Source organism: Venustampulla echinocandica (assembly GCF_003357145.1).
Source record: "Venustampulla echinocandica strain BP 5553 chromosome Unknown scaffold_2, whole genome shotgun sequence".
NCBI lineage: Eukaryota > Fungi > Ascomycota > Leotiomycetes > Helotiales > Pleuroascaceae > Venustampulla > Venustampulla echinocandica.
In genome coordinates, this window is record NW_022474207.1 from 3,737,931 (window position 1) to 3,751,351 (window position 13,421).

Below are 13,421 nucleotides of genomic sequence, written 5' to 3' on the forward strand. Positions count from 1 at the left end.
CTCCTGAGCCTAGCTGCAGTAGTTCAGTGGGAGTTTTTTCGTTGCACGTCGACATTTCTAGCGTCGCCCTAAAATGAAGCCTTGTAACAGAAGACAAAGGGCTAGCATGGGCATCTGGCCGTCGCGTGGTCGCCAACGATAATTAGACAATTTAGTTGCGCGACCTAGGTACAAGACTAGAGAGATCATGTGGCTAGGATCAAAGCTTGGTGTTGACAAGAACACATAACATGATCTGATAAGAAACGAACGCCTGATCCGGCCAGGCTACTCACTTACTCGTAACTATTCCTCTGTCCACCAGCTGAACAGAAGAGAAATTCGTGAAAACACGACTGCGCAGGGAAAGCAGCGCAGGGACGCAGGGTATTTGATCTTCAAATTTGAGCAAATAAGCACCAGCAGCGCCGTTTGGGGAAAGGGTCACATTCCAGCAGCTTTGCAGGAGATTGGCCGTGCCATGCACATCAAGACTCCTACGCAAAATCCAACTAGATTTGCGATTTCCGAGTAGCTAAACCGCGTTTCGTATCCATATCGCGCCATGAAGGGCACTTGTGCTGGAAGCCCGACGTAATCAGGGAAGCGGCAAGACAAGTCCCAAGGCGCCGTCGAGATCAAGCGCAAACAAGTTGATTCCGCGGAAAACACGGAAACGGGCGGGAATATGAACACCGGAGAGCTAAATGATAGCGAATGAAGCAAACATTCCAGGACGACGGCGTAGGAAGGGCGGCCCTCCCGAATATATATCAAACACCATCGATGTGATGTGTTTGCTGGTAAATTTATGATCGCGATGTTATTTTCGACGGGATTTCACAAGGTGGGGTCGAAAATTGGTCTGAAATATGCGCCTGATAAGCGTAGAAGACGACATGACTCCTCCCAAAGCTTTGTTGTATTTAGAATGTTGGAACTCTCGATACTTGCGGCAAGAATACTATGCAGATATCCCCTCTAGCTCCTCTGCTCAGAAAAGGGCCATTCGCAAGATTCTATCCGTATCCCCAAGGAGTGCGATCTTCCCGTTTCTGATTTATCTCAAAATCCACGAGCTAGCGTTTTGAAGCGAGAGACCGTTGGAGATACCAGCTTCATATTTTGATTTTTGAACTTTAGTCTCCTGCAGAAGCCGAAAGCAGTGTTGCTTTTGAAAGTCCCTTTTTATTTCTTGGTCTAACAGTTTGTTTATCTACCATGCGATTGAATAATTGCCGCATGTCTGTGAAAGAAGAGAAATCGCAAGCCCTGATTAGTGCTTTTATTTCTTCAGTTCGGATATAAATAAAATCATATGAGTTTTGTACCACTTACAAAATAGAACATGAGTACGTCAACGGGGTTATCGAGTGCGAATCTAGGCCTGATAGAAAGGGTATTCCAGGCCATCGCAGGGCTATGAAAGTTCTGAAGCCGTATATGGACGCCACAAGATCGGACGAACCTCCATTCATAAGTTCAAATCTCTAAATCGGGCTTTAGCTGGGCGTTGTTTGTTATTTGCTATTTGCTAGGCCTCTACAGCCACTATGCCCGTCAGCAAATATTTTCCAGGGTTATTATGTTACACAGCGTTTCTATTGCCGTCTTTTCTTTTCGATATATCTTCATCGACGCCTGGTTCTAGATCTGCATGAAACAGCCCTGGAACGATCCAATAAACTCCAGACGCGCCAACCCACATGGGAAAGCTAGTCCCGAACCACCTGTGTAGCTATAAAGAACCCTATGCTGTGGCCACTCTACTGCACGAACTCCTGTCAAAGTACGAAGCATACGCACAACACACTGATATCACATCATCACATCTCACTTGCCTTAGCCATTCCACTGCAGTATGAAGCCGTGCGCGGCCCCAATAGGAAGCGCTTCCATCTACCGGCGGCGCCGCCCAACTACCTGCAGTGCAACCCTCCTCGCTCAGCAAGCAACCTCATGCAACACGCGCGGCGCCGCACAAGTCATTCAGTGCCCATACTGTACGTACATCTCTGGAACGCAGACTGATCACTGGAAGGAGTTTTCATGCGGCCGAATTAAAGACGTCGTTACGAATTCGGGGTCTCTGCAGCGGGTAAATATGAGCTGGTTACTGTATGGCGTCGGATTAGGCCGGTTAATATACTTGGGTACATTGTGGACAGGTACCTAGGTTCCCCTCCAGTTCGAGAGTCGTTAAGAGTCACGTGGAATGTCGGTTGCTCCATGTTGACCCCTACGTCAGCTGTTAGGAATCTATCGGGTATTGCTCGAAGGGGGGCGGGAGGTGGTATGCCATGGATGGTAGATGGATCGATGTTCTTGGAGAAGTATCAACGAGTATCGACCACATGCTAGCCTCACATGCCAGCCTTTGTAGGCAATTAAATTAAATTAATGCTCTAAAGTTCCCCCGTTGTAGGCACTAGCTCTGGGCGCCATGCTAGAAGACCAAATACCCTTGCATGAAGTCTCATCTATCGTTTACAAGATCCTTTCATAACTTCGAGTCCAAATCCTCGAACTGGCTAATATGCTGCACCGGTTGTGGTCCTGCACTGACCTGCAGCTTCGACTTGAATTCCCTCACATCCGTGATGATGTAAGGCGTCGTACCATTGCCTTCGGCCTCCACTGGCACAACCTCGCCGTCTTCATCGTCCTTCCTGTCCTTGTTGAGCGCAAGGTTCTTAATGTCCTTCTCCAAAGTAGTGGCAACCTTGGAGTTGTCAGAGGCCTGTGCGTTCAAGTGGATAGCCAGCTTTGAACGAGCAGGTGATGATGGGAGAATGAACTGATTGTAGAATTGAGTCATGTCAGCTTTGGTGAGTAACTTGATCTGAGCAGCATCCTGGTGGACTATATTGCATGTTAGTAGCTGCGCACGACAGAAGAGCGAAACTGCTTACCAAGCTCAAAGTCGAGATATTCGTTATCAATATACGACCAGAGACGGCTCGACTCTTGATCTAGATTTTTTAATTTCTCCAGTCGCTTGGTGATCAAGCTTCTCTTGTGGCCCTCAAATTCAGAGTCGGTCATCTCGGAGAGCGTGTCTCCATACTCGGTAAGGAATGAATCGATTCTTGACTCCAGGTATTGGGGTGTTTTCTCGCTCTGGATAATGAATCTATAGCCAATAGTTGTGATGGTAGTGCGAGCCCCACTGAAAACAACATATCCGAGCTGCTCCTTGGTCCGCAGTTGGTTAAACGCAGGTTCGTGGGTCATTTGGTCAAGAAGAAGCGCCTTGGCACGTAGCTTCCGATCCGCCTTGTCACCGATGAATAAGAGATATTCTATGCAATGATTCACATTGGCGGGGTCCTTCAAAGTCTTGTTATAGACATAGTTCCCACCGGGAGGAAAGATCATCGATCGGGCGATGGGCCATTGCGTCTGGGGCAACACCCTCGGCTTCAAGATGCTTTCGATCAGGTTACTCAGCTTTAGCGCATCTTCCTTGTACAAATTTCCATGTACAAATGTTTCGATGTGCATTTGGCGGAGTAGGTGGGGGTAGAATTGCTGGATGTCGACCGCCGTAATATGTGGCAACTCGGCAAGCAATTGTTCGGTAATGTACCCTCGCTCGCTATTGAGCCATCTCGTGAAATCGCCAACTTGGTTGTACGGTTGTTGGAAATCCCAATTCTTCAACCCTCTTAACAACCTCTCCTTGATGATCTCGAAACGTTCAGGCCTAACCTCTAAATCTCTCATAGTGATCAAGACCTTCTCTAGGAGAACCGAAAGTTTATCGTTGTAACCGGACACGGCGATCTCAACTCCTACGGAGTGGGCGAAAATAGAGTAGTCCAAGCCAGCCAGTTCGGCATCGTATGAGTACTCCTCCAATGCATCCCTCACTACGTCGGTATAAAGCCGTGCCTTCAACATATTCTCTGCAGTTGCATTTGGAAGGGCATTCCTACAGTTGACGAATACATTGGCCTTTGGAACCCAAAAGGTATCATCTGACAAACCACGTTAGTATGGCCCAGCTTCAAATAGACTGTGTACTTACCCTTTTTGAACCATGTTCTGACCAAGTCGTCATTTCTGATCAACTTGGGCGAAATAGCCGGTTCCTTGACTTCCTTCTTCTCGACTTCAAGTTTTGTCGGAATGAACTGATTTTTATGAGGGGGATGGAGCTCCGGCAGCCGAGTTTTAGGCGTGCACTTTACAGCCTTTCTAATTTCGGCAACGAAGTCCTCGGGGAGCTTCTCGTAGGTATATTCGGTGCCATACCACTTCTCCTTTGACTTCCACTCACCCGGAAAGTTTTGGGAGACCACAGTCATCCTGAAATTGTCTGGCCTCAAGCACTCAAGACCCTCTTTGATCTTTGCTGGGTCAAATTTCCGAAGCCTGGAGGCTGAATATTAGTGCATGGACCAAAGCTTGATTTCATGAAGTATTCATCGGAACCACCTACCTGCTATGTCCACTAAGAAGCCACTGCCGAGGCAGAGGTGTCTGCATCACGGCACTGATTTTGCTTGTGAACCGACTCGCTGGGATCTTTTGCTTGAACTTAAAGGCGATGTCTGCAAGGTTCTTTTCCTCCTCAAAGATCCACGCCTGAGGTGCCGTCTCCCGAAGTAGGGAGACGTACTGGAAGAATACCTTGACGATCTCCTGGTAATTTTTCAGACCATCTTCAGTGAGGCGGATCTGACAATTGAATATACCGGGTGTGCCTGGGCAGACCGGATATGCACCTGCCGCAAAACCATTAGTATAATGCAGGGATATGAATGAAGTAAGTACGAGGCGATAAAATGTTTACACATACCTGCACTCAATCCATTGGCCCACCCTTGCGATTTGATGTAAGACATAATGCTCCCTGGTCCCTCATGCCCGATTAGGTGGCTGATGTATCTGCTAGGCTGCGATTCAAACAGCAATTCCTCATCTATAAAGGGAAAAGAGAGATTTAATTCCCTGGAATCCATCACTGGCTTCGCGAAGCATTGAGTCATAAGATTGTCACTTCCGAATGGCACCTCATCCTCCCAACGATTTTGTGGTAGATTCTTATTCCGTACGCCCGCAAAGAGATCGGCCGTCCAGGCTTCCAAAGTATCCAATGACTCCCTTCCCAAAACGACCAATTTCATCCGATTGGCAGAATAATGTTTCTCGTGGAAGTCCATAAATTTCTGGCGCACATCAACCCCACGTGCCTCAGGCTGCGTTTTCAAGACCTCGAAATTCCCGGTGGAAAAGTGGCAATATGGGTGTTTTGTATTCGAGAGGGATTTTTCGAGCTGATGCAATCGCCATTGATCACTCTGCAAGTTCTTTTTATTTTCGGAATCAACTGCGCGCAATTCTCGGTCGAGGGTCGAAGAAAGGAAAAGGGGATCAATGAAGAACTGGGCGAAGCGGTCCAGAGCCCCGTACAGGGGAGATGGGTCATTGGGACTTGCGTCTTCGGCGGCTTTGGCTGCGACTTCGAAGTAGTAGTTGGTTGATGTGGCGCCTGTATACGCGTTGGAGCTTCCGGAATGCGAGGAGAGATACTGGGAATAGGCATTTTCTACCGGGTACTAAAACGCTTTCAGTCGGCCACCGGCACCGATAAACAAGAAATAATAGGAAAACAACACACCTTCTTTGTGCCCATGAAAAGCACTGCAGAACGTTAGCCAAGAGCCCGGGGGGAAGCGGAAAATCATATGCTAGGGAGAGAGACGTACGATGCTCAACAGCATGGGCCATGCCCGGCATTTCCTCTTCATCGCTGAAGTTTCCTACATTGACATCCATGGCCGCGCTGGCCTTGTCGGTTTCGGCATCATGTACTAACAGAACCTCGAGCTGATTGGACAAGAGGTTAATGACCCTGTATGACCGATCGTCGAGCGAGGGCGTCTCCAGGCGGTCCGTGAGCCTTTCCACGGGCCTATGTCTCTGTTCCCTCAACGGACTGTTGGGAGCTGCCGGCGTCTGGGGCTGAGATACTGTTGGCATGACGAAAGAGCTCGAGGCGAACTGGCGCGAGAGGCAGGATTTGGAAGGGGGGAGGAGGCGAGTATTTGATGTTGAGGGCAGCTGACAACGGAGGGGTTGTTGAGTGCGTAGAAAGGCCCCGCGTAGCTTGTCCTTGTCGGTTCGATAAGTCAGTAGCGGGAATCGGGGAAGTGGTGACAACGGCCGTGCAGAAGAACTGAACGATTGGCAGGAGCTGATCCGCGAAGGATTCACTACTACTGAAGCTCTTCTTGGGGAAACAGCTGGCTTTATGAGCAATGATGCACGCGGTGGGCGAGCAAGCAAGCAAACACGCTGTTCGTGAGGACGCAAGGGCAGGAGCAAGCTGGTGACCGGGGTAAGACCAAAACCGCGAGATTTGGAATTGGAGAGGGAGCTGGAGCTGGAGAGGGAGACAGAGATGGAGGTGGAGGTGGGAAGGGAGCAGAGCCGACGTAGATATAGCTGCACGGCTAATGGAGAGGAGGAGAGCAGTCCCCAGACGACCATGGGCAACTCAACCACCCGAGGCAGAGGGCAGAGGGCAAAACGGAGGGAGAGAGGACAAGGGCAAGGATCGGGCGAAGGAGGGCAAAGAGGACAAGGAAGGGGATGTAGAGGATAAAGAAGGGGGGAGGAGGGAGACGAGGACGTAGAGGAGGAGAAGACAGAGGAGGGCGTAGAGGAGGTAGAGTAGTAAGATATGGAGGAGGGGAGCAGGACGACGACGATGGATGGGGCTGCTAGTCAAGCCAGACAAGCCACAACCAGGCTGTTGGTGTTGGTCATCCAGTCCAATGTCGGGCTGCTCGTGCTAGTCTTCAGGTAGTGCGGTTCGCCAAGGGGTATGAGAACGGGGCGGCGTCGTTCTCTAGCTGTTCTCGATGCTTTTACGAAGGCGTGAGTATGGAGTGAGTGATACGTACTGCGCTGGGCAGGGCAGGGCATGTGGTTGACGCCCCGCTGCAGCGAGTTGCTGATCTGTGAACGGGATATTGGTTTCTTCTGCTATAGCACCCAGGGAGGAGGACGGACCCGAGCAGATATTGGGGGTTGCGACCCCGGCAGAAATCCGATATTAGCCAGCGCGAGAGAGAGACGCAGTGGCAGGTGTAGACAGGCGTAGACGCAGACGCAGACGCAGACGCGGATGCGGATGCGGATGCGGATGCAGATGTGAAGGGAATGGGGATGGAGATGGGGGATGGGGATGGGAATTGGACGGCCAGGAGCGGACAGGATAGGGCAGCCGGTTTCCAGAGATGGCGGTGAAAATGGCCGAAAGCGGAAGTATCGAGTCTGGAGAAGTTGGCAAGTGGCCGCTGGTGAAGGGACGCGCAGTGGGAGATCCCTACCTGCATAGGGGGTTAAGGGAGGCCAAGGGGGAGGTTGAGCAGAGGTCAACAAGAGGCGACGGGACTCGTAGGGGAGGCAGGGGAGGAGGTAGGGGAGGTCGGGGCATGGAAGGCAAGGGGCTTGGGGGGCTTGGGGGCTTTGTACTGTATCTTCGGAGACGGGTATCTATCTATACTTTGTGGGTAGGTAGCTAACATACCGAAGGGACCTATAGTAGTAAGGTAGTAAGGTTAGATGCGGTGATGTAGCTTATTAGGCACTACGCACATGCCCACCTAGTAGGCAGGTCGTCTATATAGCTTACGAAGTATTAGATCTTAGATCATAGATGTCCGAGGTAATAAGGTGTAGTAGCTACTAGCCCAGTCGCAGGTAAGGTGCCTCCTCGCCTTGCGCGGTGCGTTGCCGAGCTGCTCCCAGGGTCGTGGGCCGTGGGTGCAGATAGCTCTACTATGGTAACTACTGTACATAGCTCCCTACACCATCCCCGTCCGAAGGCGTCCATAATATATTCTGTAGCCCACACCGAAAGTTATCCTTATTGATGGACATGGGAACTGGGAACTGGGAATGGACATGTACTGTACATGTACATGTACATGTACAGTACAGTGATCTACTATATACATCGTCGGTACGCTTACCCCGATCATTCGTACTCCCCGCCCTCCAGAGCATCCGTAGGAGGCACAGCGACCTTATACCGCGCCTCCTACTCCGTACTCTACTCTACCTCACACATAGCCAAAACCTCGGCGACTTGGTGAACCCCCAGCAGCTATCCAACAACCCAAATCTGCGGCAGGCGGCCGTCGAAACCACGCGTTTAGCCTTCCAGCAGCTGGCGTGTCTAACGTGACGAGACACGGCTAGACGAGACTGCATTTATGTACACTGTACTCCGGTCTTGGTACGACCGCGACTACGGCTCCAGACTCCAGACTCCAGACTCCAGACTCCAGACTCCAGACTCCAGACTCCAGACTCCAGCGTTCGACCACTCCCCCACCGTCCGAGCCTCTTCTAGCAGTACGACCTACCGAGGACCTACCTAGGTCATAGGAACGTACTGCCACAGTACTAGCTACGTACACACTACGTATACTGCCGTACGATCAGCACCCCGACGCAGCCGAGACACATCGCATCGCGTATCTTTTCCCACGCATCGGGCATCGGGCATCGGGCATGGCGTCGACGTCGTACGGAGCGATTCCGTGCTCCTTTGGGCCACGAAAGCCCTCCTCTAGCCCCTCGAATCGCGAACGCCATTCGTATACTCGTACGTCTGGCCCGCGTACGAAGGACTTCGTATCTGCCTACTATATATCTCTGGCCGCGGCTGCACTTTATTCGTCAAGCCGCCATCGGTGCAAGATGCAATAGTCATCCGCCGCGGTCATCATGCAGCCGGCGAGTGATGAAAAGCGCCAACTCGGCATGCATTTCTGCACACTCAACGGTAGGAGATATCAGCCAGCCGCCGAGGCGCCTGTGCCAACCCCCGTCAATGGTGCCCGACGTTCTTGGTGGTGATGGCAATTAACTATGTGAATTCGGACTAATATCATATCATAGACAGGAGTATCGGGTATGCCGTCTCCTACGACATAAATGCCCCATACGTGCCTTACCGACCCCTCACGGCTGAATCCGGTCGGTGGGAATGCAACTGCAAACCCGGAATACCATACCACGGGTGTGACAATTGAGAACCCGGATAGCACATTTCGCTGTTCCATGTTGGACCTCAAGATGAGATCCGACGGGGACAGAGGGCAGGAAAGGCCCGTTCCGACAACCGATCACCCCGGGCTGTCTTAATGGCCATGTTATTATCGCGGTGGGTAGGGATCGTCACCCAACGTCCGATATTAAAAAAACTCCTAGTCACGGTCCAATCTAATATGTGGCTGTGAGGCCCTGGAAGGCTTCACCCTTTTAACACCTCCTTATTGAGGTTTGGTTTAGGGTAAAACAATCGGGAAGGCTTTTCGTCCATGAGATATCTGCCCCCCGGAAGCTATATTCCTTCAATCCGATGCCATGAAATGCATATTGCTTGGGCTTGTCCTTCGGCCCTAACCCGGAGGATAGGGGGTACTGCCTTTTCCAGCATTGCGAAGAGGCTCATATATACGGCCAAAGTGTTTATATTTTTGTTATTCTGCCTACACGGCCCACGAGCCATATGCCAGATAATGCAGCCTAACTCCATCGCTATGCAAACGGGAACAGCTAAATATAATTCCTATGGCAGTGTCAAACTTTCTAAAGTGTGAGACACTTCAGGTACCAGGTGTGAAATTTGATTAGGGTCGCGCAAAGCGATTGTGAGATCATTGGGAAGCCTGCCGGACGAGAGTAGGGCCTGAATTATTGGTTAGCTAGCCATCAAAATTGAGAGTGCCCCTGATTTAATATATTATAATGTCTCATGATACCGGCCGTCCGAACGCACCTGTTTAACCTTGTCGAAGGCATCCTCCCTCTCGGTATAGTCTCTGATCACCTTCCCGGTGTTGAAATCGACATATATCCTGGTATCTCGTATCCGGATGAGAACGCCATCAAGTCTCATGAAAAGCCGACACAAGAGTAGCATGCGGTCGGGCATGACGCGGAGTTTGCAAGAGAATAGGGAGATGCCGTTGTCATCGAGTTCACTCTCGTAAAGGACCACCTCTTCGAAGAAGAGTATCGGGTCCGGCCGCTTTAGAAGTTCGATCGGGATAGGATTTTCATTATCTTTCTGGAGCTCAAATGGCTTGCCCGTGATTGTCCCTTTGTAATCCGTCGTGTATGACCAGTCAAACGGCTTGACTATTTCCTTGATGCCTTCATGCGTCTTTTCTCTAGAAAGGACATTAGCAGGGTCATGGGAAAAGGGCACACCATCAAACCTGCTGCTAGACCATTCTTGGGAATATGCGACCTTTAGCATATTACGGTCTGTTTTGTCGACGCGATCCAGAGCATCATAGGCGTTGAACTCCAACCGCCATCCCGTTGTCACATGCTCAATAGAAACCATGTTGCCACCAAATATCATCTCGGGAACTGGAATTCCCAGCTTCTTCTCCATCTCGTCGATCGTTCCTGATTTCGAGATGGGGAGCTTGCGTGCGCTGATCTTGTAGCCTTTCTGAAGATGCGACACAGTGGATCTATCTATGTCGGCAGGCGTAGGAAAACTCTCCTCAATTGGGCCATTGAAAGACATGTTGGGCAAATCGGTAGGGCGTAATTCAAGAGGTGTCCAAGGTACCTATGTACGTTCCGACACGTTCCTGTTTCTTGTAGAGGCCTTTGGCAGTTTGGTGGGGCACATGCGTTTGCGGGGGACGGACGACGTTCCACAATTCGTTGCCCCGTCAACCTCTAACCCCAAGTCAATGTTACGATCCAGACGCAGGAACAGCAACGTCAGAAAGCACACACATCATCACTGTCCACTGTCCATACTAACCAGCAGCAAAACAACGCATCCTCCCTGAGAGTGACTGCCATTCAAACTATATTTGCTTCAACACAGAGTTACTATCCACAAACACAATGGCAACTCGTGCGCTCGAATCCCGCTTCGAGCATCTGTCGGTGAACGACGAGAATGAGCCTCTTGATGGCAGCAAATACCTGAAATCAAAGGTGATTGCAACAGCGGTTGTCAAAGTAGCCATGCTGACCATATCAGATGACAAATTCCGCAGCACCATCCAGCTCTCAATTATCCCAAAATGCAAGCCGGGCGAACCTTCACAAGATTGCGCTTCAGAACCAAAGTACCACCAGCACCATTGTCGCTGTCCCATCACAAACTGCACAATGGCGAGCCTCGAGGATACAAAATGGCTCTGGTTCCCCTGCACGAAAGGAGAATTCTGGTGCTTCTTCAGAATTTGACGAAACCGCTCGGGTAGAGCCAAAGAACCCCCTATATGATCTGCCGATGCCAAAGCAATTCCACCTTGGAATGTTTGAGATAGGCCGGCCTTTGGGAAAAGGGAAGTTTGGCCGAGTATATTTGGTCAGGGAGAGGAACTCCGGCTTTATCTGCGCTCTCAAAGTCCTTCACAAGAATGAGCTAAAGCATGGCGATGCAGAGAAGCAGGTGCGAAGAGAGATCGAGATTCAAAGCAACTTACGGCATCCAAACGTCTTACGCTTGTTTGGACATTTCCACGATAGCAAAAGAATCTTCCTCATTCTCGAATTTGCTGGCAAAGGAGAATTGTACAAACATCTTCGTCGGGAGAACAGGTTCCCCGAATGGAAAGCTGCGCAATACATCGCGCAGATGGCAGCTGCGTTGCAGTATTGCCATAAAAAGCATATCATGCATCGCGATATCAAACCAGAGAATATCCTTCTTGGGATACATGGAGAAATTAAGCTTTCGGATTTCGGATGGAGTGTACACGCGCCCAGTAATCGTCGTGACACACTCTGTGGAACCCTGGACTACCTCCCTCCCGAGATGTTGAAGCAGCCTGGACGAGTCAAGAACACCTATACCAACAGGGTAGATCTGTGGTCGCTTGGTGTGCTGACCTACGAGTTCTTGGTTGGAGAAGCACCGTTTGAAGACACGCCAGTGTTAACGCAGAGGAAAATTCTGAGGGGAGAAATGACAGTACCACCTTTTGTGAGCCCGGAAGCAAAGGATTTAATTACGAGGGTTAGTCCGTACACTTTAACTTTGTGCTGCTGTTATCTAACTGATGTTAGTTGCTGGTGCTTGACCCTGACAAGCGGATATCTCTCGACCATGTGCAGGAACACCCATGGATTATCAAGTATTGTGTGAAGGGGGAGCGTAAGACGATGAGGGAATCGAAGAAACCAGACCGCAAAGACTCCTCATCTGATCGAAAAGAATGAATCACGATTTATGATCATGGTAATGGCGTTTGGGGTATCATGTCATTTTCAAAAACCGGAATGCTGGAGCATTATGTTTGGAGTCGGAGATCATTATATTCCTGTACGCCTGCGCTTATCGAATATCTTCATAAAGACGTACATCTTCCATCTATGTGTTGTACAAGTTTGTGCAAAGCTCTCGCTCATCTGTAAATGCCGTCGAATGGTCGAGTGTCATTAAAGCATGAGTCCCAAACTTCGTTGACTACTTTCACGGCCTGCACATCATCTTTACAAGAGGGTCGAGCCATGACCGATAAAACCGCCCTCCTCCTTACGCAGTTTTGGTGTTGCTGTGTAAGGTTCCAAATACCCCTCGTAAAGAATTCCCTGGTCCACCTACACTCTCCGCTTAAACTCGAAGCCCGAATCTGTCTTTCTATCAGTATGCAAACTTACCAGGACACTACCCAAAGACACATACCTCTGTACAAGCAGCGTGCCTCAAATCCGCCCAATCAACCTTCCACCTCAAGTGGTCCCACGCGTGCACCATCTCGTGGGCCAAAGTATCCTCCAAATGTTTCCTATCTCGCATCTCATTCGCACAGATCAGAATGCCCGAATCAGGGCTGAATCCTCCGCCCTGCCGATGTATCTTGCCCTCCTCATCCCTCCTCGCCGGGCATCTCCTGCAGCGAACATTCGTCGCATTCAAATCGCCATTCAACGACTCGATGTTCTTCTTGAGAAATATGACCGTGGGTGAGTATTTGAAACACCAATCCCGCCACTCGTCGCAGTTATTGCAGTCCCGCACTTCGGTTCTTTTCGCCTCGTCTTCTCGGAATTCTTCAACGCCCGAGGTTGACATGCGCCCTGTGAGTAGGTTCCAGTAGTTGCTCCATTTCGCGCTCGGGTCGTAGCCGCTTTTAGAAGGATCGTTTGCCTGTGGCTTTTCGGAATTAGGGAGAGTGGTGGAAGATGAATCGGGGGCGCCTGAAGCCATTGCGAAGGTTCAAGGATTGTATAGGTGTGGGGAAGACGTAAAGAGTGATCGCGCCCCAGATGTCGTTGATAAGGCGGAGAAGGGCGTGGTGTTGACTTTTTGGAGCAAGGCTGAAGGCGGTGAGCGGGGTTGGGCGAAAAAGCCGTATTCTGCCGGTTGCGGTTTCGGCAGCACATGAAAATTGACTCGTATGACTATACCGAATAAATGAGAAGTCAGGCTCCAA

The 13,421-nt window shown here is 50.3% G+C and overlaps 4 protein-coding genes across 4 annotated transcripts; 1 reads left to right on the forward strand and 3 right to left on the reverse strand.

Moving 5' to 3' along the window:
* Positions 1 to 2,479: 2,479 nt before the first annotated feature.
* On the reverse strand, positions 2,480 to 5,967 carry BP5553_05626 (LuxS metallohydrolase; the record flags this gene model as incomplete). Its single annotated transcript, XM_032014249.1, has 7 exons — positions 2,480 to 2,841; positions 2,892 to 3,959; positions 4,010 to 4,356; positions 4,424 to 4,709; positions 4,784 to 5,543; positions 5,606 to 5,628; positions 5,694 to 5,967. The coding sequence occupies 7 exons, from the start codon at positions 5,965 to 5,967 to the stop codon at positions 2,480 to 2,482; spliced, it is 3,120 nt and encodes a 1,039-aa protein (XP_031870849.1).
* A 3,607-nt stretch (positions 5,968 to 9,574) lies between these two features.
* On the reverse strand, positions 9,575 to 10,546 carry BP5553_05627 (TIP41-domain-containing protein; the record flags this gene model as incomplete). The annotated part of the gene is made up of 2 exons (XM_032014250.1): positions 9,575 to 9,694; positions 9,785 to 10,546. 2 exons carry the CDS (start codon positions 10,544 to 10,546, stop codon positions 9,575 to 9,577), a joined length of 882 nt encoding a protein of 293 aa, XP_031870850.1.
* Positions 10,547 to 10,878: 332 nt separating this feature from the next.
* Positions 10,879 to 12,204, forward strand: BP5553_05628 (Threonine protein kinase; the record flags this gene model as incomplete). The annotated part of the gene is made up of 3 exons (XM_032014251.1): positions 10,879 to 10,971; positions 11,018 to 12,001; positions 12,052 to 12,204. The coding sequence occupies 3 exons, from the start codon at positions 10,879 to 10,881 to the stop codon at positions 12,202 to 12,204; spliced, it is 1,230 nt and encodes a 409-aa protein (XP_031870851.1).
* A 273-nt stretch (positions 12,205 to 12,477) lies between these two features.
* Positions 12,478 to 13,195, reverse strand: BP5553_05629 (putative Mitochondrial inner membrane protease atp23; the record flags this gene model as incomplete). The annotated part of the gene is made up of 3 exons (XM_032014252.1): positions 12,478 to 12,539; positions 12,590 to 12,617; positions 12,671 to 13,195. 3 exons carry the CDS (start codon positions 13,193 to 13,195, stop codon positions 12,478 to 12,480), a joined length of 615 nt encoding a protein of 204 aa, XP_031870852.1.
* Positions 13,196 to 13,421: the final 226 nt, after the last annotated feature.